The sequence below is a fragment of the Nerophis ophidion genome, linkage group LG03 (assembly GCF_033978795.1).
Source record: "Nerophis ophidion isolate RoL-2023_Sa linkage group LG03, RoL_Noph_v1.0, whole genome shotgun sequence".
Classification (NCBI taxonomy): domain Eukaryota; kingdom Metazoa; phylum Chordata; class Actinopteri; order Syngnathiformes; family Syngnathidae; genus Nerophis; species Nerophis ophidion.
The window spans coordinates 2270669-2297823 of record NC_084613.1 but is presented as its reverse complement, the minus strand read 5'-3'; the positions used below and the strand labels follow the sequence as shown (position 1 = coordinate 2297823).

General features: G+C 40.4%; 1 protein-coding gene across 5 annotated transcripts in view; it reads right to left on the bottom strand.

Annotated features, from left to right (window-relative positions):
* The window catches only part of pcnx1 (pecanex 1), a 112669-nt gene extending 91509 nt beyond the window's left edge, over positions 1-21160 (bottom strand). For 4 of the 5 annotated variants that reach the window (XM_061893900.1, XM_061893901.1, XM_061893902.1 and 1 more), the window contains exons 1-2: positions 20765-21159; positions 12980-13203 (exon numbers count right to left, since the gene is read on the bottom strand). In XM_061893900.1, the coding sequence (XP_061749884.1) occupies positions 12980-13203; positions 20765-20917 (377 nt within the window). In that variant the 5' untranslated portion in view covers positions 20918-21159. Of the gene's footprint in view, positions 1-12979; positions 13204-20764 lie in introns of all 5 variants that reach the window. The other variant, XM_061893899.1, reaches the window with a different exon arrangement.
* Positions 21161-27155: the final 5995 nt, after the last annotated feature.

The following is a 27155-nucleotide window of genomic DNA, read 5'->3' as shown; positions in this document are numbered from 1 at the left end:
GGGGAGGGGGGGGACTAGGTTAGGCCCGGGCTATATGGTCAAAAAATACTGAGACGCTTTTGTTTATATGTTGATCAATATGCATTGTTAATTGTTAAGTTTTTAAATGTAGAGCTTCTTATGGGAGCCAAATCTTACAGTGGCGATCAAAAGTTTGCATACACTTGGAAAGAACATAATGTCAGAACTTTCCTCCAGAAGGTCTTATCTTTGTCCATGTTGTGTCGGATGAAAGAAAAATGGAGCTGATTGGCCACAATACCCAGCAATATGTTTGGAGGAGAAAAGGCAAGTCCTTTAATTCCAGGAACACCATCCCTACCGTCAAGCATGGTGGTGGTAGTATTATGCTGTGGGCCTGTTTTGCTGCCAATGGAACTGCTGCTTTAGGACAATGAAAAAGGAGGATTAGCTCCAAATTCTTCAAAACAAGCTAAAATCATCAAGTTGGGGGGTTGGGTCTAGGGCGCAGTTGGGTGTTCCAACAGGACATTGACCCCAAACAAACCTCAAAAGTGGTAAAGGAATGGCAAAATCAGGCTAGAATGAAGGTTTTAGAATGGCCTTCCCAAAGTCCTGACTTAAAGGTGTGGACAAAGCACTTCAAGATGCTCAGGTGTCAGCCTGCTCCTGTGTTCATCAATGAGTGCTAAAAAGCCTCTCTCTCAAAAGTCATTAAAATGTCTTACAACTTTACCAAAACGCTTGACTTTATTGTGGCATGTTTTGCACTCCACCTCTTCATCTTTTTCCTTTTGTAGGGTAAAATAATCCCAAACAGCTGCCATTTTTACCGTAGCTTTTAATTCACACTGCCGTCTTAACAGTTAGAACATAGACTTCTGGATGTGTTGAAGGTGTGCTGGAAAATGCGAAACGGAGCGTAGGGAGCAGCAGAAGAGTGGAATGTATTATTTAAATTGGTGCACTGGAAAATACTGATCCGGATTTTTTTTTCAAAAACTGGATCTGGATCGGCATTTTCCCATGCCTTGCCGATACGCATTTTTGGCAAATATCCGCGGCCGATCCGATCCAAACATCGGATCGGGACAACACTAATTTCAATAATTTGAAATCGCATAAAGGGAAGAAGATTAAGAGCTATTCAGTAGAATTTAAGGTCCAAGCTATTGAATATGCTAAAAAGAACAGTAAGCAGCTATGTTTTATTAATATACCGTAGCTGCGTGTGTCAAATATGAGTCATTAAATGACTCCCGCCTCCTGGTGGTAGAGGGCGCTAGTGATCCTTCTTGCGACTACTTGGCTGCAGAAGAAGTGACAACAAGCAGCAAGAGTGAGCAGCGATCCTTTAGTTTTTCCTCTCGCTTGCACTTTTAACATGGAGGATTACATATCTAAAATAAAATAGTTTTCTAAACTGGACTTTCATTCGAAGCAGGAGGTAATAAAGGAAGATCTCCATCGAGACAGAGTAACTTTTAAAATTGAAGAAAGATAAGGAAGACTTCTATAAACAAGTTATCGAAGCTTTTGATCAGAAGGAGCTGTGCATGGACTTCATTTATAAGTAAAAGTAAGACCATAATAAAGTTTTTTTTTATTAAATGTGCTTTTCATGATGGCATCCTTACATCACACTCAAATTTATAAGCGCAGGCCTAAATTTACCGCATGGCTTTGGTAAACGCCGGAGTGAGAAGAGGTTTTAAATTAATTAGCGCCCCCGCGGCAATTCACGGAAATACGGTAAACCTTTTACCGAGTACTATACCAAATAGAGAAGCATTTACAGGATCTCCTTTTCTTTCAGTCAGTCACCCTGATTGAATAAAAGAGGGGAAGAGGTTGTGTAACCAGAAAGGCAACATGTATGCCACAACCCCTAAAATGAAACAAAAAAATCAACTCCGTAGTTTGGGGAGAGCAGCAAATGATGCTGCGGGTCTATTTATAGCCCAGATGTGCTTGTTCAACCAAGCCGGTATGCCGGAAAACAAACAGCAAGCCAGGGATTGTCTATAAATCATTTCCATACGCCAACAACATTTCGTAACAGCTCGGGCTGCAAAATAAACATCAAGCAGAAAGAGCAGCAGGAGAAGGAAGAGAAACAACAACACTTGAAGAAACATCAGGTTGAGTTGGAGTCCAGCTAAGGACTGCCTTCTAAAAAGGTCACCAGCATGAGTCACATGGGCAACAAGATTATTATGTATGGAAAATTGTCAGTAAAGAATGTCTGAAAGCTTTTATAACAGCAGTGGCCACAGGTGAGGTCAGTAATACAGATCTGCTGCAGAAGAAAGCAGCCAAGCTCCATCTGGTGTCCTCTTACTGCTGATCAGGCCCTCATCTTCAGCCTTTATCAGCCTGTCAATCACAGCACCTCAGGTTACGCTCTAATCTAGTGAGGGGGCGCAGGTGTGGAAGAAGGCAGAGCAAGCATTGTGTCAAACAAAGTGGATCAACACACCCCAACAGAAAAGTGCCAAAAATGAATCGGTTGTTAAATGGATCAAATTGTAATCATTGGCAGAGCCACAAAAATGGATTGTTACTAAAGGCCTACTGAAAGCCACTACTAGCGACCACGCAGTCTGATAGTTTATACATCAATGATGAAATATTAACATTGCAACACATGCCAATACGGCCGCTTTAACTTAATAAAGTACAATTTTACATTTTGCGCCGAAAAGTCCTGCTGAAAACGTCTCGGTATGATGACACGTGCACGTGACGTCATTTTTTATTTAAACTGTTTTGCACTTACAGATCCCAGTAAGATAAAAAAAAAAAAGAAATAGAGGAATTTAAAAAGTAATGCGGACGTTGTACCGATCCGTTGTGGTGAAGAAGGAGCTGAGCCGGAAGGCAAAGCTCTCAATTTACCGGTCGATCTACGTTCCCATCCTCACCTATGGTCATGAGCTTTGGGTCATGACCGAAAGGACAAGATCACGGGTACAAGCGGCCCAAATGAGTTTCCTCTGGTCTCTCCCTTAGAGATAGGGTGAGAAGCTCTGCCATCCGGGAGGAACTCAAAGTAAAGCCGCTGCTCCTCCACATGGAGAGGAGCCAGATGAGGTGGTTCGGGCATCTGGTCAGGATGCCACCCGAACGCCTCCCTAGGGAGGTGTTTAGGGCACGTCCAACCGGTAGGAGGCCACGGGGAAGACCCAGGACACGTTGGGAAGACTATGTCTCCCGGCTGGCCTGGGAACACCTCGGGATCCCCTGGGAAGAGCTAGACGAAGTGGCTGGGGAAAGGGAAGTCTGGGTTTCCCTGCTTAGGCTGTTGCCCCCGCGACCCGACCTCGGATAAGCGGAAGATGATGGATGGATGGAATTTAAAAATATCAACTGGGGGTCAAAGGGGCCTTTTTGAGGGTTCATGTGACATTGAAGTTGAAAAGATTTGACTATTTTTGAGGGGCATTGACATTTCCTGCATAGAAACCCTGTAAAAATGCAACTTAAACAAAATAGCCCTACGGCTAGTGTTTGTATGCAATGTGTGAAAAGATCAATTTTAAAGTTCCAAATAAATGTAAGAATAATGACATCATTATGATAAATATTGTAATTGTAAAAAATAGAATATTTTGTTGAACAAGCCAGTCACTTAGTAAGGCCATGCATGTAAGATTGTATGAAAGGTGCCTGCAACAAGACATTTCTGGTCATTTATAACAGTGGTTCTCAAATGGGGGTATGTGTACCCCTGGGGGGACTTGAAGGTATGCAAAGTACGTGAAATTTTTTACAAATATTGTAAAAATAGCAACAATTCCAAAATCCTTTATAAATATATTTATTGAATAATACTTCAACAAAATACAAATGTAAGTTCATAAACTGTGAAAAGAAATGCAACAATGGCCCTGCGATGAGGTGGCGACTTGTCCAGGGTGTACCCCGCCTTCCGCCCGATTGTAGCTGAAATAGGCGCCAGCACCCCCGCACCCCCAAAAGGGAATAAGCGGTAGAAAATGGATGGATGGAAATACAACAATGCAATATTCAGTGTTGACAGCTAAATTTTTTGTGGACATGTTCCATAAATATTGATGTTAAAGATTTCTTATTTTGTGAAGAAATGTTTAGAATGAAGTTGATGAATCCAGATAGATCTCTATTACAATCCCCAAAGAGGGCACTTTAAGTTAATGATTACTTCTATGTGGAGAAATCTTTATTTAGAATTGAATCACTTAATTTTCAAGAAGTTTTTAGTTATTTTTATATCTTTTTTTCCAAATAGTTCAAGAAAGACCACTACATATGAGCAATATTTTGCACTGTTATACAATTGAATAAATCAGAAAGTGATGACATAGTGCTGTACTTTACTTCTTTATCTCGTTTTTCAACCAAAAATGCTTTGCTCTGATTAGGAGGTACTTGAATTAAAAACATGTTCACAGGGGGTACATCACTGAAAAAAGCTTGAGAACCACTGATGTATAACATGAAGGTTTTTATTACAAGTAATCTTAATACATTCATGATTATTCTGCATTTTGTTGTTTGGGAACATTTGGCCATGCAGCACCAGATCTGGTACAAGTTAGTGGGTTTAGTACTGTAAATCATGAGACATAATATCTACATGTCAACAGCAATATGCCATATTATTACTGACTTATGAAAATGACTCACCAGGCAGTTAGTAGTTTTCTTTTCTTAATATTTCCTTCTCTGCATGTTTGCTTCCCTCAATGCCGCTTCAGTAACTGCAATTCCATTGCAGCTTTTTCCCAAAATAAAAGCGATATTTCTTAGAATTTCTGCAAGGTTCTCGTAGCCGTTTCCATTACAGAGTGTTTTGAGACATAAGCTGTAATTTTCAGGAGATTTCGTCCCGTGAAACTCCACTTTCAGGAAGATGAACGTACAGTAACTGCCCTTTTTGTCCATATAAATAAACATAGTGTTTATATGTTATATCTAGTCTTATGCATAGGGCTGCACAATTATGGCCAGAATAATAAGATTATTTTTATCAATATTGAAATCAGAATTATTAATCAGGATTGTTCATTGTTAAATAAATCAGTGTTGGGTTGTGAACATAATTTCTTATTAGACTAGAAACATTATTCATATATTTTAAGGAAAATATTAGTATTTGCTCATTACTAGTATCAATGTTTCAGCCTTTTCTCTTTGCATGATGCCTTTATCTCTATTTTTACATTTTAATAGAGAAAAGTATTTATTTTTAAGTTATGCACATTTCACAAGAGTGCTTCCACTCAATATTGAGCAAAGGGTGTGATTACTTATGACAACTTACCAAGTGATATTTCAGATTTTCTCCGTGAGATTGATACTATTTTGATCATATCTATTTATCAGCAAACATATATATATATATATATATATATATATATATATATATATATATATATATATGTTTGCCGATAAATAGATATGATCAAAATAGTATCAATATATATATATATATATATATATATATATATATATATATATATATATACACACACACACACACACACACACACATATATATTAAAGTATCAGTATATACACTGAATATATATATATATATATATATATATATATATATATATATATATATATATATATATATATATACACACACACACACACACACACACACACACACACACACACACACACACACACACACACACACACACACACACACTATTTTCCAGACAATAAGGCACACTTAAAATCCGTTTTTTTCTCAAAACTCGACAGTGCGCCTTATAACCGGTGCGCCTAATGTACGGAATAATTTTGCTTACTGACCTCGAAGCAATTTTATTTGGTACATAGTATAATGTTAAGTGTGACCAGTAGATGGCAGTCACACATAAGAGATATGTGTAGACTGTAATAAGATGGCAATATGTCTCAGGTAAACAACACCAACATTTCATATGTTCCATTGAAAATATAGAACATTACACAGGTCGCTCAAAAATCTATCAAAATGTTTTAGTAGGACTTTGGTAAGCTATGAAGCCACACCGCTTGATGGATTGTACTGTGCTTCAACATAGGAGTATTATTAAGATGTGTGTATAAGGTAAGGCATTATCTGACGACTTTTTTGCAATAAAATGCAAACGCAACTTTTTTTACTTGCTAGTACCTCCTGATCTGTATTTGGAAACTGCATAAATCCTAAAAAATTGCGCGCATCTGCCTTTGTAGTCCGCGGTCGATAAGCTTCTTCTTTTTCCCTATCTTCTTGTTATGTGACATTCATCCTACACTGTTGCCATTTCTACTATAAAGTAGTGTAAAGTTCTTACTTATATCTGTCAGTAAACTCACCATGAAAGCACTAAAACATACCGGTGTAGTGAGTTTACATTATTCACCCCAGTAACTCTACTTATTAGAGAGTTCTGGTCGGACGGTTTTTCACGGGACACATTTCTTGTTGTAGTTTCCGGATGAGGAGATGCTGCTCCGTTATTGATTGAAGTAAACCTACTGAGTAGTAACCTACTCAGTGGCCTAGTGGTAAGAGCAGGGGTCAGCAACGCGGTGCCCGCGGGCACCAGGTCGCCCGTAAGGACCAGATGAGTCGCCCGCTGGCCTGTTCTAAAAATAGCTCAAATAGCAGCACTTACCAGTGAGCTGCCTCTATTTTTTAAATTGTATTTATTTACTAGCAAGCTGGTCTCGCTTTGCTTGACATTTTCAATTCTAAGAGAGACAAAACTCAAATAGAATTTGAAAACCCAAAGAAAACATTTTAAAGACTTGGTCTTCACTTGTTTGAATAAATTAATTTATTTTTTGTTACTTTGCTTCTTATAACTTTCAGAAAGACAATTTTAGAGAAAAAATACAACCTTAAAATGATTTTTAAACACATATACCTTTTTACCTTTTAAATTCCTTCCTTTTCTTTCCTGACAATTTAAATCAATGTTCAAGTAAATTTATTTTTTTTATTGTAAAGAATAATAAATACATTTTAAGTTAATTCTTCATTTTAGCTTCTGTTTTTTCGACGAAAAATATTTGTGAAATATGTATTCAAACTTATTATGATTAAAATTTAAAAAAAATATTCTGGCAAATCTAGAAAATCTGTAGAATCAAATTTAAATATTATTTCAAAGTCTTTTGAATTTCTTTTAAAAATTTGTTTTGGAAACTCTAGAAGAAATAATGATTTGTTTTTGTTAGAAATATAGCTTGGTCCAATTTGTTATATATTCTAACAAAGTGCAGATTGGATTTTAACCTATTTAAAACATGTCATCAAAATTCTAAAATTAATCTTAATCAGGAAAAATTACTAACTACCATAAAAAAAATGTTTTCTTTTTTCAAAAAGATTCGAATTAGCTAGTTTTTCTCTTCATTTTTACGGCTGAATTTTGAATTTTAAAGAGTCGAAATTGAAGATAAAACTATGTTACAAAGTTTAATAAAACAATTTTTTGTGTGCTTTCTCCTCTTTTAAACCGTTCAATTAAGTGTTTTTTTCATCATTTATTCTCTACAAAAAAACTTCCCTAAAAGAAAAAAAAAATGTACGACGGAATGACAGACAGAAATACCCATTTTTTTAAAATATATTCATCTGTTTCTATATATATTTATTGTGAGAAATCATTAAGATGATCAGTGTTTCCACAAAGATAAATATCATTAATTATTAATAATAACATAGTTAAAGGAAAGTTGAGCAAATTGGCTATTTCTGGCAATTTATTTAAGTGTGTATCAAACTGGTAGCCCTACGCAGTAATCAGTACCCAAGAAATAGCTCTTGGTTTCAAAAAGGTTGGTGACCCCTGCATTAGAGTGTCCGCCCTGAGATGGGTAGGTTGTGAGTTTAAACCCCGGCCGAGTCATACCAAAGACTATAAAAATGGGACCCATTGCCTCCCTGCTTGGCACTCAGCATCAAGGGTTGGAATTGGGGGTTAAATCACCATAAATGATTCCCGGGCGCGGCACCGCTGCTGGCCACTGCTCCCCTCACTTCCCAGGGGGTGATCAAGGGGATGGGTCAAATGCAGAGGACAAATTTCACCACACGTAGTGTGTGTGTGACAATCATTGGTACTTAAACTTTAAAGTGTGAATGTCATTAAAACAGTTAGCGCCATCTTTTGACACGTCTTCCACTCCCATCCTTGCACGCTACACCGCTACAACAAAGAGAAGACGCCGTCGAAGGTGAGCCACGTAAATAAGACCGCCCACAAAACGGCGCATTCGGAAGCGACTGTTGGAAAGCGGTTTGAAGATGATGTGTAAAACATCATCTATGCAACACTTTGACCATAGAACCACCATTACATGTTATGTAGACCACAAGAAAGTGTTTTACATTTGGAAAAAACTAATAAATAAATGACTCCTTTAATGCGCCCTATAATCCACTGCGCCTTATATATGAAAAAAAATCTTATGTGTCTATCGCGATACTTATAACAACATTTTATTTCTCCAGTCTTAGTTTGCAACAGACTGTCTGATAAAGCATCCTGTGGTCAAATACATCAGTGTTTTCCTCTGCACTCTACCATGCAATCCAAATAATTATCCAAGATAAAAAATCAAGTCTGGTAATCATTCCTGAAAGCTCCATCCTTCTGTGCCACAAATCCTGTTCACGGCGAGAGCGAGTCCTGGCTGGACTTCTGGTCGCCGAGTCAGTCAGAAACGGATTGTGGTTTTGGTCTTGAGCGCTAGAATGGAGCCAGCGAGCAGTACCAATGGCCCCGGAGATATTTCATTCAAGCCTCCATTGTCCGTGCAAGGAATGCACTATTGTTTCTTACTGACCGTGGCCTTTTCGGGAACTACATTTAAGAACCCAAGGGAGCTGGTCTGAAGCATTTCTTCCCTGAAATGTGACTGCGTGGACGTTTATACAACACCCGTGGGTCACCCCGGCTTGAAATACCTCATTCCTAACCCATGATGGAATTGAATGACACTATTCCACTACACCTCGGTTAAGAGCAGTGGCTTTTTCATCTCAAAATACAAAATACTACCAGTGAAAATTGGAAAAAGACCCCCACCACAAATGCGTCAGAACTTGATGTCATTTTGGTTTTAGAAAACAGAACACAACCTGTATGGCAATTTTAGATCTCACCAAAAAAGTAAATGATGCTATTGATGAAGGCAAGTGAGGAGTTGGTGTCTTCCTTGACTTGTCAAAAGCATTTAATTCCATTAACTTTGACATTTTGTTGGGCAAACTTGAGCATTATGGTGTCAGGAAATCTCAGCATTAAAAAAATAGACCTAGGCGATATATCGAGTTTGTAAGATATATCGATATATTTTTAAACAATATATGAATAATAAAATATTGTAATATCGATATAATTTATTTCACATTAAAAAGACCAAACACCGTCTCATGGGCTCCTAAGCCCCTCCCCTTCCTCCTTCCAAGACGTGCTTGCACTATAAGAACATCCATGATTGGTTCATTGTTTACAATGATGATTTACGATTGGTTGAGATTAAGGCAAAACATTAGGGACAGGCCAATCAGAGGCAATATAGGGCGGGTCATGGAACCAGGAAAGGAAATCACAACAAACATCCCAAATGACGACGAGAGAGTTGTAGAAAAGAAGAGGGAATTTTCAAGCGGCCCATTTATATTTTTAAAAAACTACTAGAAGATGGCAGAGGGATTTTCTTGTTAAGATTTTTCTTTTAGCGACGTAGACAACATCCAGGAAACCCACCTTGCGTCTACTTGGCCCCATCTGGCCAAATGTATATGTCTGGACAAAACATTCATTTGAGTTGTTTACCATGTAAGCCCAAATCAAAACTGTTCTCCTGTTGCCAAGCCGGGCATATTTCACACGAAAAATGCGACTAAAAATGTATGCCGAAGTGAGGAAGATGATAGCCGCACAATGAAGTCAAGTCTCTTACTTGGTGCCGACCAGAACTGTACATGTGTGACAGTCCATTACATCATACACTGGGAATTAAAAAGTGCCTGCCTGAAAATGTATTTTTTATCTGGGTTTGATACATTTTGTATTATTTGCACAGCTTTGTTATTTATTGTACGTAGAAAAAAAATGTTTCTCTTTTATTTATGTTATGTAATTCTGTGCAACTTAAACAGTTTCTTTTCTGTGCTGTAAATCCCCATCTTGACTAACTGGGTTAATACAAGTGCCACTGACTGTTTAATAATAATAATAATAATGGATTAGATTTATATCGCGCTTTTTCTATTGTTAGATACTCAAAGCGCTCACAGAGAAGTGGGAAGCCATCATTCATTCACACCTGGTGGTGGTAAGCTACATCTGTAGCCACAGCTGCCCTTGGGTAGACTGACCAAAGCATGGCTGCCAGTTTGTGCCTACGGCCCCTCCGACTACCACCCTTCATTCATTCATCATTCATTCACCGGTGTGAGCTGCACCGGGGGCAAGGGTGAAGTGTCCTGCCCAAGGACACAACGGCAGCGTTTTTTTGGATGTCAATAGGTGGGAAGTGAACCTGCAACCCTCAGGTTTCTGGCACGGCCGCTCTACCCACTACGCCATGCCGCCCCACAGCACACTTGTCATTCACTTTAATTTCACTTAATATCGCTCAAAAATGAATATCTTTATATGTATACTTTCACTTTTACCATGAATTGATTAACGTGGACCCCGACTTAAACAAGTTGAAAAACTTATTGGGGTGTTACCATTTAAGGGTCAATTGTACGGAATATGTACTGTACTGTGCAATCTACTGATAAAAGTATCAATCAATCAATCAAAAAACTGGCAAATATATCGAGATATAAATCGAATATCGAGTTTAAGTAAAAATATATTGAGATATACTATTTCGTCCATATCGCCCAGCCCTACATAAACCTATCAAAATGTGGAAGACCACGGGGTTACATTTTGAGTCCTCTTCTTTGTATTACCTATATAAATGACCTGAAAAATTAATCTGATATTTTTGAAAAAAATCATATTTGCTGATGACACAGATTTGTTCTTATCTCATAAAGACATGAAATATCTACAGTCAACAATGAATAAAGAACTGAATAAAGTCGACATCTGACTGAAATGTAATAAATTATCTAGGAATGCACCGAAATGAAAATTTGTGGCCGAAGCTGAATAAAATTTAAAAGCTTGGCCGAAGGCCGAATACTGAATAATGAATGCAGTTTTTCACAATTTTTTTTATATTGCATAAACAGCCTACAATACATTTTGACATGTTTTTTTAAATAAAGTACATTTTTATTGAATATTGACATTTTTTAAATATTCCAGTAACCTTTGCTTTTCAAAAAAAGCACAAAGTTTTTCATTCATATTAGGCCTTAAAAAAAAAACATGCATTCCAAAAACAAATAAAGTGCATTAAAGTGGATAAACCCACAACAAATGAATTATTGTCCTTTTGGCAAAAGTCTGCTTAGCCACAGTAGATATGCTAATAATGTAAACAGAAGGCTCAAGTAAATCTCAATAAGTGTGTGCTTGTAACCTCATACACTTATACAGGTAGCCTACACAACAGGCTAATAATGTAAACAGAGGCCCCACTAAATCTCAATAAGTGTGTGCTTGTAACCTCATACACTTATACAGGTAGCCTACACAACAGGCTAATAATGTAAACAGAGGCCCCACTAAATCTCAATAAGTGTGTGCTTGTAACCTCATACACTTATACAGGTAGCCTACACAACAGGCTAATAATGTAAACAGCACACACACAATGTAAAGAGCACACATCAGAGAAATATCGTGTAACGGGGCTCAATGTGCTCCATGAGTCTCCGAAAGCCAAAGTCCTCCACAACACTAAACGGTTGATCATCCAAAGCCATAAACTCCATTACCTTCTTTGTAATTCTGTTTCCTTTGGCACTGTCTGTCGCAAACTTTTTTGTCCTCTCAAGGACGTCGGCCACGAGGCACCTCCTCCAGACAGTTTGGCTGAACATTCGTTGCAAACTGCAATACTTTTGTCACTTTCCGACACTTTAAAATATCTCCACACTGCTGACATTTTTCCGAAGGCTCCAGGTTACAACGTCACTGCACGTTGGGTGATTGCATCACCGCGTCAAAAAATTGCGTCACACGCCACTATTCGGCCTTGTTCTGAACTCATTCCACCGAAGGCCGAATGTAGCTTTTTTTGCCATATTCGGCCGAATATATTCGGTTACCGATTAATCGGTGCATCCTTAAAATGATCCATTAATATAAGTAAAACATATTGTATAACATTTTCTTCTAATTGAAGTCGTAAAAATAAGGACCATGTCTGTTTTATGATTAACAACAGGACTATAGAAAGAGTAAACATACAAAATTCTTAAGCATTTATATCCACAGGGTGGCAATTTTTGGGATATTTTAAAATGGACCGTAGTCAGACCAATGTGGTCTGTAAATAATGCAAGGTGCTCTCCCCCACCTCGGCCGGTAAGACCACAGCTCTTTAGCGGCGCTCACTCCTTAGAGCACAGTCGTAACTTCCTATCATTAAACCTGCAGGAAATAGTTCTTCTCAGGTCTTTCTATGTTTACATATTGAACTATTTTGTTACACTTTAAGCATTTCCTATGTATTCCTTATTTTTGCACTTTCATTTCAAGAGGTTATTGTTGTGTGTTCAATGTTTTCCACACTTGTGTTGACATTTGTGTTCCTTTCTGCCTCCATAGAGGATGGTTACATTTGAAATAAAAATGTTTACATTTAATATATTTTTCTTCTGGCCCATATTCGATAGGCCATAGAAAAATATCCAAATGTATCGATAACGACCGATACAAAACACTTATATTGTGATAAAGTTTTCAGCCCTACTAGTACAACAACATCCTCCTGGACAAAAAGCATTATGTGACCTCATCAAAATAATTTGTTTATTGTCCTCTTCACCTACGAGACCTGTGACCTCATCTGTGACAGGGGAACATCAGGTGCCGTCAACAAACAGACCATAGGGCCGACCTACCCTGGGCCGCTGCTGTCTTGGTGACGGCCTCCACTGCCTCCATTGCCGTTGTTTGGCACCTCGGCACCGCCTCTGCCATCCTGCGACTTTTTGGCCTGGAGCTCCACCACCTCGCCCTCGTCCAGGGCGTGGTGGAGTCGGTAGTTGACCGTCTTGAGCAGCAGGAACATGGCGGCGATTACGCCGCAGTAGATTCCCACGATCACCATGGTGGATGGCAAAGCCTGTGATTAAAAACAAGCATTAATGCGACCAAAATGATCATGGTTGCTATTATCGCGCTGTTTTCATATGTGCACAAATAATTTTAAAAGTACTTATTGCTGCGTTGCATGTTACATCTGTTTTTCTTCTTTGCGGCTTAATTCATAAATGGTCAACAAACATGAGTGTAGCATTAAAACAAGTGAGAGTGATCTTGGGTGTTCCAGTTGTTCAAATAGAGCAGGGGTCAGCAACCCGTGGCTCCGGAGCCGCTTCCGGGTCTTGGATCACTCTAATGTGGCTCAGCTGCATGATTGCCGACACCCCCGATTATCCCGAGAGATTTCCGGAGTTTAATGCTCCTCCCAGCAATCCTCCGATTTTCACCTAGTCAATAATGTTGAGGGCGTGCCCTGATGGAAATGCCTTTACAAACCTCTAAAACCCGTCGTCGCGCCCGCTTTTACACACTGCTACCTGCGTGCCAGCTGGTCACATGTAGTATGCAGCCTCTGTTGATAAACGAAAGTGACTGCAAGACATACTTGGTCAACAGCCATACAGGTTACACTGAAGGTTGTGATATAAACAACTTTAACACTCTTACTAATATGAGCCACACTGTGAACCCACACCAAACAAGATTGAGAAACACATTTCGGGAGAACATCCGCACCGTAACACGACGTAAACACAACAGAACAAATACCCAGAATCCCATTCATCCCTAACTCTTCCGGGCTACATTATTTATCCCCGCTAGCTAGGGGGTTGGTGCAAGCGGGGGTGTATAATGTACTCCAAAAGAGTTAGGAATGCATGGGATTCTGGGTATATGTTCTGTTGTGTTTAATGTTCTGTTACAATGCGGATGTTCTCCCGAAATGTGTTTGTCATTCTTGTTTGGTGTGGGTTCACAGTGTGGCGCATATTAGTAAGAGTGTTAAAGTTTATTATATCACAACTCTCAGTGTAACCTGTACGGCTGTTGAAAAAGTATGCCTTGCAGTCGTCTGAGTGTGTTCAAGGAAGCCACCTACGACTCGTGGTTGGGCTGTGCTAGATATGTGTACATGTTGTAGAGCAGGGGTAGGGAACCTATGGCTCTAGAGCCAGATGTGGCTCTTTTGATGACTGCATCTGGCTCTCGGATAAATATTAGCTGACATTGCTTAACACGATAAGGAATGAATAATTTCGATGGTAATCACAGTGTTAAAAATAACGTTCAAATAATAAAACCTTCTCATGCATTTTAATCCAACCATCCATTTTCTATCGCACCTGTTCAAAAAGTGCATCAATGGTAAGAAGTATTATATTTATTATTGGTTAGCTTTAGAATAACAATGTTATTAAAAAGAATAAGAGACTTATTATACTCTAAAAATGTTGGTCTTACTTAAAAATGCACGTATTTAGTTGTATTCATCCATCCATCCATTTACTACCGCTTATTCCCTTTGGGGTCGCTGGTGCCTATCTCAGCTAAAATCGAGCGGAAGGCGGCGTACACCCTGGACAAGTCGCAACCTATATGGCTCTCACGGACATACATTTTTAAATATCTGGCTTTCAGGTCTCTCTCAGCCAAAAAGGTTCCCGACCCATGTTGTAGAGGGTGGTAAAGGCAGCGCCTTCATGGACCGCCCGTATTAATGTTGAAGGGCGACATTCAGCAGACATTCGCGTGAATAGTTACTCTGAATTCCGGGAGTCTCCCGGAAAGTTTAGGAGGGTTGGCAAGTGTGACGCTGTCAAACGGCATTACTTTAAATCTCGCGGGCCGCACTAAGATTTAATTTTCATATTAAGGTGCGGGCCGAGTGTCTGAGACCCCTGGTTAATACATAGCACAAAGCAAAAAAAAACTCTGTATGCACCGATCACGGCTATAAGTCGTCTGCTTTAATAGCATAATTACACAGTATTTTGGACATCTGTGTTGCTGAATCTTTTGCAATTTGTTCAATTAATAATAGAGACGTCAAAGAAGAAAGATGTAGGTGGGAAGCGGTGTATTGCGGCTGCCTTTAGCAACACAAACACAGCCGGTGTTTCTTTGTTTACATTTCCCGAAGGTGAAGCTTTACTATGGAACAGAGCGGTCAAGCGAACATGGTTCTCTACCACATGTCAACCGGCAAGTTTCGGTGAGAAAATTGTGGTAATAAGTCCGTAGACATGGGCGGAGCTTGCGTCGTTCCTCGTGCACCTGTCAAAGAGGCAGCTTCGACTCTCTTGCCTCCTCCCACCGGCCGCCCCCGAATGTGGGATGCTTCCACCGTGAAGGAGGGGGAAAGAAAGCTCAGCCCGGCCCTAAAGGCAGCCTTCGCTTTGCCTCGTCGAGAAACGTGGCTTCCCTCGGAGACACTGACGGTCACCACACCCCTCCGACTTTCATGTACGACTATATAATCTCACTAAAACACTAGTAACACAATAAGCAGATAAGGCATTTTCCAGAATTATCCTAGTAAATGTGATGATGATGATGATGATGGATTAGATTTATATTGCGCTTTTCAATTGTTAGATACTCAAAGCGCTCACAGAGAAGTGGGAACTCATCATTCATTTACACCTGGTGGTGGTAAGCTACATTTGTAGCCACAGCTGCCCTGAGGTAGACTGATGGAAGCGTGGCTGCCAGTTTGCGCCTACGGCCCCTCCAACCACCACCAATCATTCATTCATCATTCATTCACCAGTGTGAGCGGCACCGGGGGCAAAGGTTAAGTGTCCTGCCCAAGGACACAACGGCAGCGATTTGGATGTCAATAGGTGGGAAGCGAACCTGTAACCCTCAGGTTTCTGGCACGGCCGCTCTACCCACTACGCCATGCCGCCCCAAATGTGTCTAATCTGAATCGCTCCCACTGCCCTCTCTTTTTTTTTTCTTTTTCTAGTCCTTCACTCTCACTTTCCTCATCCACGAATCTTTCATCCTTGCTCAAATTAATGGGGAAATCGTTGCTTTCTTGGTCCGAATCGCTCTCGCTGCTGGTGGCCATGATTGTAAACAATGTTCAGATGTGAGGAGCTCCACAACCCGTGACGTCACGCGCACATCGTCTGCTACTTCCGGTACAGGCAAGGCTTTTTTATTAGCCACCAAAAGTTGCAAACTTTATCGTGGATGTTCTCTACTAAATCCTTTCAGCAAAAATATGGCAATATGGCGAAATGATCAAGTATGACACATAGAATGGAGCTGCTATCCCCGTTTAAATAAGAACATCTCATTTCAGTAGGCCTTTAAGGTGAGAGCTCTGTTACAGTGCCAATTAAGCTGCTAGATTGAGGCCCTACTGCACGTCACACCTGATGCCGTGGCTGGTGAGCATGTCATCAATTTTGGCACCTGTGTCTCCACCACCAGCGTCTGTGCTGTCCTACAATAACAAGTCTTCCTACACATCGAAAAAGTGAACATGGACGCCACGCTCTGACTGCTGGATTTCCGCTCTCAGAATAGAAGTGAAGCAGCCTCGAAATAATTTCCAACACTAGCTCCCCGATATAGTAGGTCTCAGCAAACTGACACCAGAGGACGTCACTCCTGAGGGGGCACTAATAGAAATGTTAGCAGTGGAGGTAGTTTAACGTATGATACCAATGATGTTATGTTTTTTATGGGTTGTCATTAAAAAAAGACACCAGAACTAAGAAGATGTGCAACATGTTAAAGACAGGAAGTGAATAAATGTCCTGTCCTCGCCTCTTCTACTTAACCCTCCTCCTTGGCTCCGGCATCTAGTGCGATGTCTAAGTGTTGCAAATACACCCCTGTGCATACGGACAAGGCTAGAGTCTCGCCACTTCATCAAACCCTCGCCGTTCGCCGGCAGATGCGACAAATGTTTGTTTACTTTCAAGATGCCGTCGCACGCAATTTCCGGCTTTGCCTGCTTCTCAATTTCTTTTGCCCGTTTTTATTAGGAAGACAACGTTTTTGGTGGAATATGCAAGTGCTGGCGCCTCAAAAACATTTGTTTGATTATGTACCGTATTTCCTTGAATTGCCGCCGGGGAGCTAATTAATTTAAAACCTCTTCTCACTCCGGCGCTTACCAAAGGCATGCGGTAAAGGCGAGCATGCGCTAATTATTTTAAAACCTCTCCTCACTCCGGCGTTTACCAAAGGCATGCGATAAATTTAGGCCTGCGCTTAAAAATTTTAGTGTGATGTAAGGATACCATCATGAAAAGCACATTTAATAAAAAAAAACGTTATTATGGTGAAGTGAATTGTGAATTATATTTATATAGCGCTTTTCTCTAGTGACTCAAAGCGCTTTACATAGTGACACCCAATATCTAAGTTACATTTAAACCAGCGTGGGTGGCACTGGGAGCACGTGGGTAAAGTGTCTTGCCCAAGGACACAACGGCAGTGACTAGGATGGCGGAAGCGGGAATCGAACCTGCAACCCTCAAGTTGCTGGCACGGCCACTCTACCAACCGAGCTATGCTGCCCCACCATTTATAAGTAAAGGTCTCACCTTTACTTATAAATGAAGTCCATGCGCAGCTCCTTCTGATCAAAAGCATCAATAACTTGTTTATAGAAGTCTTCCTTATCTTTCTTCAGTTTTAAAAGTCTCTCTGTCTCGATGGAGATCTTCCTTTATTACCTCCTGCTTCCATTGAAAGTCCAGTTTAGAAAACTGTTTTATTTTAGATATGTAATCCTCCATGTTAAAAGTGCAAGCGAGAGGAAAAAATAAAGGATCGCTGCTCACTCTTGCTGCTTGTTGTCACTTCTTCTGCAGCCGAGTAGTCGCAAGAAGGATCACTAGCGCCCTCTACCACCAGGAGGCGGGAGTCATTTAATGACTCATATTTGACACACGCAGCTACGGCATATTAATAAAACATAGCTGCTTCCTGTTCTTTTTAGCATATTCAATAGCTTGGACCTTAAATCCTACTGAATAGCTCTTAATCTTCTTCCCTTTATGCAATTTCACATGATTGAAATCAGCCTCCTCCATTTTGAAAATGATGACAGGTGAAGTGTCACTCGTGACGTGACGAGTTTGACCCGGTGGAAATTCTAGGAATATGCTAATTATTTTGCGAAACGAGTTTGACCCGGCAGTAATTCTAGGCAGGTGCATACTATATACCCGGCGGCCATTCAAAGAAATACGGTATGTCTCCTGGCCTGCCTGGGAACACCTTGGGATCCCCCGGGAGGAGCTGGACGAAGTGGCTAGGGAGAGGAAAGTCTGGTCTTCCCTGCTTAGGCTGCTGCCCCCACGACCCCACCTCAGATAAGCAGAAGCAGATGCATGGATAAACAAAAGATTATATATGGCTCACTGCGCCAAACTTTGAAAAGTGGAAATGTGACTGTGTGTGAAAAGTAGAGAAAGTAAACAAAGCGGCGAGGTCTAAAAAGTGAGAGACGAGCGTTAAACATCACTGTCAACATCCTCAAGAGGGCCCTAAAAGGAGGATGGATGAAAGGCTTGAGGGGAGTGACTGGCGAGGCTTTACTTGAGCAACATACGTACAAAAAGGTGGCACACTTTCAGGGGAAATGATTTTGACTGATGAAGCCCAGTTGAATACTCATTTTATATAAATCCTGTTTCCATATGAGTTGGGAAATTGTGTTAGATGTAAGCAGCTTCCATGAAATGCTAAGTAATTAGCAAACAAAGATGGGGCGAGGTCACCACTTTGTAAGCACATTTTTGAACAGTTTTAGAATGACATTTCTCAACAAGCTATTGCAAGGAATTTAGGGATTTTACCATCTACGGTCCGTAAAATCATCAAAAGTTTCAGAGAATCACTGCACGTAAGCGATGATATTACGGACCTTTGATCGTTCAGACTGTATCAAAAACCGACATCAATCTCTAAAGGATATCACCACATAGGCTCAGGAACACTTCAAAAAACCACTGTCAATAAATAAGGTTTGTCGCTACATCTGTGAGTGCAAGTTAAAGCTGTATTATGCTAAGCGAAAGCCATTTATCAACAACACCCAGGAACGCCGCCGGCTTTGCTGGGCCCGAGCTCATCTAAGATGGACTGATGCAAAGTGGAAAAGTGTTCTGTGGTCTGACGAGTCCACATTTCAAATTATATTTGGAAACTGTGGACGTGGTGTCCTCTGGAACAAAGAGGAAAATAACCATCCGGATTGTTATAGGCGCAAAGTGTAAAAGCCAGCATGTGTGATGGTATGGGGGTGCATTAGTGCCCAAGGCATGGGTAACTTACACATCTGTGAAGGCACCATTAAGGCTGAATGGTACATACAGCTTTTGGAGCAACATATGTTGTCATCCGAGCAATGTTATCATGGACGCCTCTGCTTATTTCAGCAAGACAATGCCAAGCCACGTGTTACAACGGCGTAGCTTTGTAGTAAAAGAGTGTGGGTACGGCTTCACGGTGGCAGAGGGGTTAGTGCGTCTGCCTCACAATACGAAGGTCCTGCAGTCCTGGGTTCAAATCCAGGCTCAGGATCTTTCTGTGTGGAGTTTGCATGTTCTCCCCGTGAATGCGTGGGTTCCCTTCGGGTACTCCGGCTTCCTACCACCTCCAAAGACATGCACCTGGGGATAGGTTGATTGGCAACACTAAATGGTCCCTAGTGTGTGAATGTTGTCTGTCTATCTGTGTTGGCCCTGCGATGAGGTGGCGACTTGTCCAGGGTGTACCCTGCCTTCCGCCCGATTGTAGCTGAGATAGGCGCCAGCGCCCCCCGCGACCCCAAAAGGGAATACGCCGTAGAAAATGGATGGATGGATGGAGTGTGGGTACTTTCCTGGCCCGCCTGCAGTCCAGACCTGTCTCCCATGGAAAATGTGTGGCGCATTAGGAAGCGTAAAATACGACAGTGGAGACCCTGGACTGTTTAATGATAAATGGGTTGTACTTTTATAGCGCTTTTCTACCTTCAAGGTACTCAAAGCGCTTTGACACTACTTCCACATTCACACACACATTCACACACTGATGGAGGGAGCTGCCATGCAAGGCGCCAACCAGCACCCATCAGGAGCAAGGGTGAAGTGTCTTGCTCAGGACACAATGGACGTGACGAGGTTGGTACTAGGTGGGATTTGAACCAGGGGTTGCGCACGGCCACTCTCCCACTGTGCCACGCCGTCCCTAACGACTGAAGCTCTACATAAAACAAGAATGGGAAAGAATTCCACATTCAAAGCTTCAACAATTAGTTTCCTCAGTTCCCAAACGTTTATTGAGTGTTGTTAAAAGAAAAGGTGATGTAACACAGTGGTGAACATGCCCTTTCCCAACTACTTTGGCACGTGTAGCAGCCATGAAATTCTAAGTTAATGATTATTTGCAAAAAAGAAATACAGTTTATGAGTTTGAACATCAAATATGTTGTCTTTGTAGCATATTCAACTGAATATGGCTTGAAAAGGGTTCGCACATCATTGTATTCTGTTTATATTTACATTTCCCAACTCATATGGAAACGGGGTTTATATAAATGTTGGCTTGGCGAAACATTCATTTTGAGAATGTCGAGGCTCCAGATAATAATAAAGAGAGGTTAAAAGGGCTAAAAGGCAGCCACTCACCATGTAGAGCGTGAAGGGGAAAGCTAGCAAGAAGAGCCAGATGTAAAGATGGAGCGCGTTGACGAAGGTGTTCTGGTCGGGGTCGTAGTACCATCCCCCGGTGACTGACGCCCAGACCCCCTGCCTGAGGATCTGCAGAGTCTGGGAGCCCATGGCCGGCTGGAGGAGAACCGGGGCGGCGACACTAGTCCAACATGGCCAAGGACGCCCTGCTTCCACAACCTGCCCTGAAGATACTCTCAGCCGCGGCCATCTTCCTCTCCGCCAGCTTGTCTTCCAGCCTGTTAGCCTGCCTTCCTCCCTCCCTCCCCGCCTGCCTTCTTGCCTTCTTCCCTGCCTTCCTGCCTTCCTGCCAGCCTGTTAGCCTGCTTGCCGGGGCCGCTTGCAGTCCTCCAGCCTAAGGAGGAACATATCCCATCATGCCGTGCGAGCGCCTTCTTCTTCGTGGCTGCCCCCCCTTTTTTTTGTTTTTATTATTATTTTATACACTTTTATTTATAAATGGCAACATTTACAAGCAATTGAGAAATAATAATAATAATCAAAATAATCCATCCATCTATCCATCTTTTCCGAGCTGGGGTCGCGGGGGCAGCAGCCTAAGCAGGGAAGCCCAGACTTTCCTCTCCGCAGCCACTTGGTCCAGCTTACCATGAATTGATTTACGTGGACCCCGACTTAAAGGCCTACTGAAAGCCACTAGAATAGAATAGAATGAACTTTATTGTCATTATATTTGCATATAACGAGATTAAAGACTCCAACTTAAGGTGCGGTAGTGGGAACAAATATGGGGTGAAATAAATGACATATATGCTTCACGGTGGCAGAGGGGTTAGTGCGTCTGCCTCACAATACGAAGGTCCTGCAGTCCTGGGTTCAAATCCAGGCTCGGGATCTTTCTGTGTGGAGTTTGCATGTTCTCCCCGTGAATGCGTGGGTTCCCTCCGGGTACTCCGGCTTCCTCCCACCTCCAAAGACATGCACCTGGGGATAGGCCCCTCCCACCTCCAAAGACATGCACCTGGGGATAGGCCCCTCCCACCTCCAAAGACATGCACCTGGGGATAGGTTGATTGGCAACACTAAATGGTCCCTAGTGTGTGAATGTTGTCTGTCTATCTGTGTTGGCCCTGTGATGAGGTGGCGACTTGTCCAGGGTGTACCCCGCCTTCCACCCGATGGTAGCTGAGATAGGCGTCAGCGCCCCCCGCGACCCCGAAAGGGAATCAGCGGTAGAAAATGGATGGATGGATAAATGACATAAGAGGTAATAAAGGAAAAATTAACAATTGGAATAAACAGACTACTCTCCAATAAAAATAATAAGCAATTATGTACACTATAGAAGTACAAAATACAAATACTGTACAATATACAGAGCAAGACAGGAGTACTGAAGTAATAAATAACAATCAGTGACGGACGAATTGCACTGGAAGGCTAGTATTACTACTAGCCACCACGCAGTCTGATAGTTTATATATCAATGATGAAATATTAACATTGCAACACATGCCAATACGGCCGCTTTAGTTTACTAAATTGCAATTTTAAATTTCCCTGGAGTTTTTTCTTGAAAATGTCGCGTAATGATGACGTGTACGCGTGACGTCACGGGCTGTTATGAATATGAGCGCTGCACACACACACAGCTACAAGTCGTCTGCTTTAACGGCATAATTACACAGTATTTTGGACATCTGTGTTCCTGAATCTTTTGCAATTTGTTCAATTAATATTGCAGAAGTCAAAGTAGAAAGATGGAGGTGGGAAGCTTTAGCCTTTAGCCACACAAACACACGGTGATTCCTTGTTTAACATTCACGGAATTGAAACTTTACTATGGATCACAGAGAGCATGGATCCCAACCGAATGTCAACCAGCAGGTTTCGGTGAGAAAATTGTGGTAAAAAGTCACTTCTTACCGGAGATCAGCTGAGCTTGTGCCGTCCATAGAAGCTGCCGTCGACTTCCCTGAGACATTGGCGTCAACACAGCCGTGGACACACACCTCCGACTACCAGGTACTATTAAACTCACTAAAAGACCAGCAACACAAAAGAAAGATAAGCAATTTCCCAGAATTATCTTAGTAAATGTGTCTAAAAACATATGAATCCATTCCAATGCAATCACGTTTTTTTTTTCTAGTCCTTCGCTATCAATATCCTCAAACACAAATCTTTCATCCTCACTCAAATTAATGGGGAAATTGTCGTTTTCTCGGTCCGAATAGCTGTTTTTGTTGGAGGCTCCCATTATAAACAATAATGTGAATATGTGAGGAGACATCAACATGTGACGTCATCAACATGTGACATCATCGTCTGCTACTTCCGGTACAGGCAAGGCTTTTCTGTTAGCACCAAAAGTTGCAAACTTTATTGTGGATGTTCTCTACTAAATCCTTTCAGCAAAAATATGGCAATATCGGGAAATGATGAAGTATGACACATAGAATGGACCTGCTATCCCCGTTTGAATAAGAACATCTCATTTCAGTAGGCCTTTAAACAAGTTAAAAAACTTATTCAAGTGTTACCATTTGTTGGGCAATTGTACAGAATATGTACTGATACTTGCCAACCCTCCCAGATTTCCAGGGAGACTCCCGAAATTCAGCGCCTCTCCCGAAAACCTCTCAGAACAAATTTTCTCCCAAAAATCTCCCGAAATTCAGGCAGAGCTGGAGGCCACGCCCCCTCCAGCTCCATGTGGACCTGAGTGAGGACAGCCTGTTTTCACGTCCGCTTTCCCACAATATAAACAGCGTGTCTGCCCAATGACGTTATAACTGTAGAATGATGGAGGGCGAGTTCTTGGTTTCTTATGTGGGTTTATTGTTAGGCCGTTTCATAAACGTCCTCCCAGCGCGGTAACAACACACAACAACAGCAGTCACGTTTTCGTCTACCGTAAAGCAGTTTGTCTGCCGTAAACAGCAATGTTGTGACACTCTTAAACAGGACAATACTGACACCTACTGTACATGCATATGGTTAGAAAAACAAGGATGGACAATTCAACCCTTAACTCAACAATGAGTAGATGAGTGTTATGTGTGTGTATATGTGTAAATAAATGAACACTGAAATTCAAGTATTTCTTTTATTCATATATATATATATATATATATATATATATATATATATATATATATATATATATATAGCTAGAATTCACTGAAAGTCAAGTATTTCTTATATATATCCATCTTCTTCCGCTTATCTTATATATATATTTATAAGAAAGGAGGTCTCAAGGTTGGCAAGTATGCAATATATGTATAAAAAATTTACATTCAGGCCTCCACTCAGGCTTGATCCCGGGGACACCAAAGGGTTTTGGTAAAAATAAAATGTTAAAAATGTGCAATTATTCAGTATTATTATTTTCATTATTATTCAAGTTTTAAATCTCTAGAGCAGGGGTCACCAAGGCGGGGGCCGCGGGCACCAGGTCGCCCGCTGGCCTGTTCTAAAAATAGCTCAAATAGCAGCACTTACCAGTGAGCTGCCTCTATTTTTTAAATTGTATTTATTTACTAGCAAGCTGGTCTCGCTTTGCTGGACATTTTTAATTCTAAGAGGGACAAAACTCAAATAGAAGTTTTCAAAATCCAAGAAAATATTTTAAAGACTTGGCCATCTAATTCTCTTTGTGCAGTAGTAAAACACTCCGATACAGGTGCAGTCCTTGGGAGGTCAGAGACGGGCTGAGAGACATTAAGGGTGTTCAGATGTCAACATTCACAGTACAATACATCAATTTTGGAATATTTATAAATGATGGAAACAGAATGTTTGTCTACATTGTTATGCTGCAAGCAACATTTTTCATACAAAAATGTCGATTTCTGAAAGTAAAAACTAAATTTTCTAATTGGCGAAATGGTTTTACATGTTCAATTAAATCTTGGAAAATGGTTAAAAGTACAAAAACCTCTAAATTGATATATTCATTAAAACATTTAAAGTGATTGAAATGAGCCCTTTTTGAATTTAGTATTTTATTATATTATTTATTATTATTTTTGATAATCAAAATGTGTATCTGCTTTTATTTTCTGTCGTTGACATGTTTTGGTAAAGTCATAATTTGCTCCACATGTTGAATATGTTGAACGTACCTTGACTTTTATGTACATTGTGGATGTATGTTTGTTGTTCATTAAAACAATAAAAAAGTCTATTCCTTATAGCAGGGGTGTCCAAACTTTTTCCACAGGGGGCCGCACACAGAAAATGTAAACATGCGGAGCCAGTTTGATATTTTTCATTTTCAAACCATAACAATATATATGATTTTTAAATTTTTAATCCTTAGGACTACTGGGGAGCATAGAGGGTCTCAGTCACTAAAATGTTAAAAATAAATCAAATTATTTTTTATTTTTTTTAATTTAACGTTTACAGTAAATCTCTACATCAACTTGAGGTTGATATAAAGTAAAACAAATAAAGTTTTATGCCTTTTGTGTCAAAGACAACTTTGTTTTTTTTATTAAAACTGAAATATGCAGTATTTAGATAGATGGATAGTACTTTATTGATTCCTTCAGGAGAGTTCCTTTATTTAGCAATTAAAGCCCTCAAAGATCAATAATGCAGGACACCATTGATTTTAATTATTTAATATTTTTGAGTAATCACAGTGAAAAGTTCAATAAAATACTACTAAATATATTTGAGATCCGAAAGGTTCCCCACTCATAAAGTGATGCATTTGTATTAGGTTTTTTTTTACTTTCAACAATTAAATTTCAAGATCAACTTCCGATATATCTGTCGATTTTAAGTTTGAACTATTATTTTGTTTGTTTTATGCTCTTTTGTCAAAACTTTGATGTTTTTATATGGCAACCACACAACATATGCAATATTTTTTCCACATAAAACATTTTAAAGTGATAATTTTTAAGTAATAATTCATTACAACGTAGATTTTTTTGTCCTTTTTTTTTTTTGAGCAATGGCAAAAAAAGAAAAAGACAAAAGGAACCAAAAAACTGCATTGACACTTTTTCCTCTTTAGATTTCACCTCATTCCACTTTTTTTTTAAATCTTTTTGCAATACTAACAATTTAGCAATTTTTGCAAAATGTGTGGCGGGCAGGTAAACGATTAGCTGCCATTTAATACTTTTCAAAGTATGTTTTCTTTTAGTGACAATTGACAATACAACAACCAAGAAGGTGTTTTGTACTGTTTTTATAATGTTTTGTAATGTGTATACTGTTGTTGGACTTATTTTGATTATTGTTTCTCAACTGTTTGTAAATGTTGAAACTTATAAACATTAAAAAAAAAAAAAAAAAAAGACCGGGAGGAAGTCGTTGCTAGTATTACAAAATAAAATAAAAATAGCAACACCTTTAAAAAAAACAACTAAAAAACTACCAAGAATGTTTTCCTCATGCTTTTCCTGCCTGTTTTCTTCTTTCTGGAACTGCACCACAATAAATGGCGACACCTAGCGGTACTAAACGTGACTCACAGCCCAAGTGTGACAGCTGAAAAGCATTGAGTTGTTTTGTACATTTTAAGTCGTTTTGGTTAAAAAAACAAAACTCTACCTGTATTTTTACTATGTGTATGTTTTCTCAAAGTACTGTACTTTGTATTCTATCCATCCATCCATCTTCTTCCGCGTATCCTAGTTGGGGTCGCGGGGGCAGCAACCTAAGCAGGGAAGCCCAGACTTCCCTCTCCCCAGCCACTTCGTCTAGCTCTTCCCGGGGATCCCGAGGCGTTCCCAGGCCAGCCGGGAGACATAGTCTTCCCAACGTGTCCTGGGTCTTCCCCGTGGTCTACCGGTCAGATGTGCTGAAACACCTTCTCTCTTTACTGGAGTCAAACTGGTGCCTCCTTCTTTCACCCAGTCAACATATCTTTACCTGCACAGTACCTACCTTCTCTGCATTGTGTGGTCACGCTGGTGCTTCCTGCTTTTAAGCGGCCATCTTGAGACGGCAGCAGCGCAGCAGCATCAGCGCGGCAGTTCTTTGAAGGCTTGTAAAACCAAAACCAGAGCAGTTAGAAAAACTATTTGCACAACTTTTAATCAGAAGGGTTCAATCTCTTTCCTGTGCGAGTTTGAAGCCGACACAACAAAAGCGCTCAGAGGAGATAATGTTTGAAAAAAGGTGACATGTTTTTACTTAACTTTTGATTTGAAGGGGTAATTGCCAACTTCCTGTTGATTTTAGCTGAAGGATGTCAATTAATGAAATGTAGGTCTAAGTGAGACCTACATAGAGGTTTTTGTTTCATGTCTCTATGACATTCCTACCAGAAGTTACAAGCAGTTTTGTCTGTGTTTTCTTCCTAAGAGCAGTTTTGTCTGTGTTTTATTCCTAGGGGCCGCTAGAGCGCAATTTTGAGGTT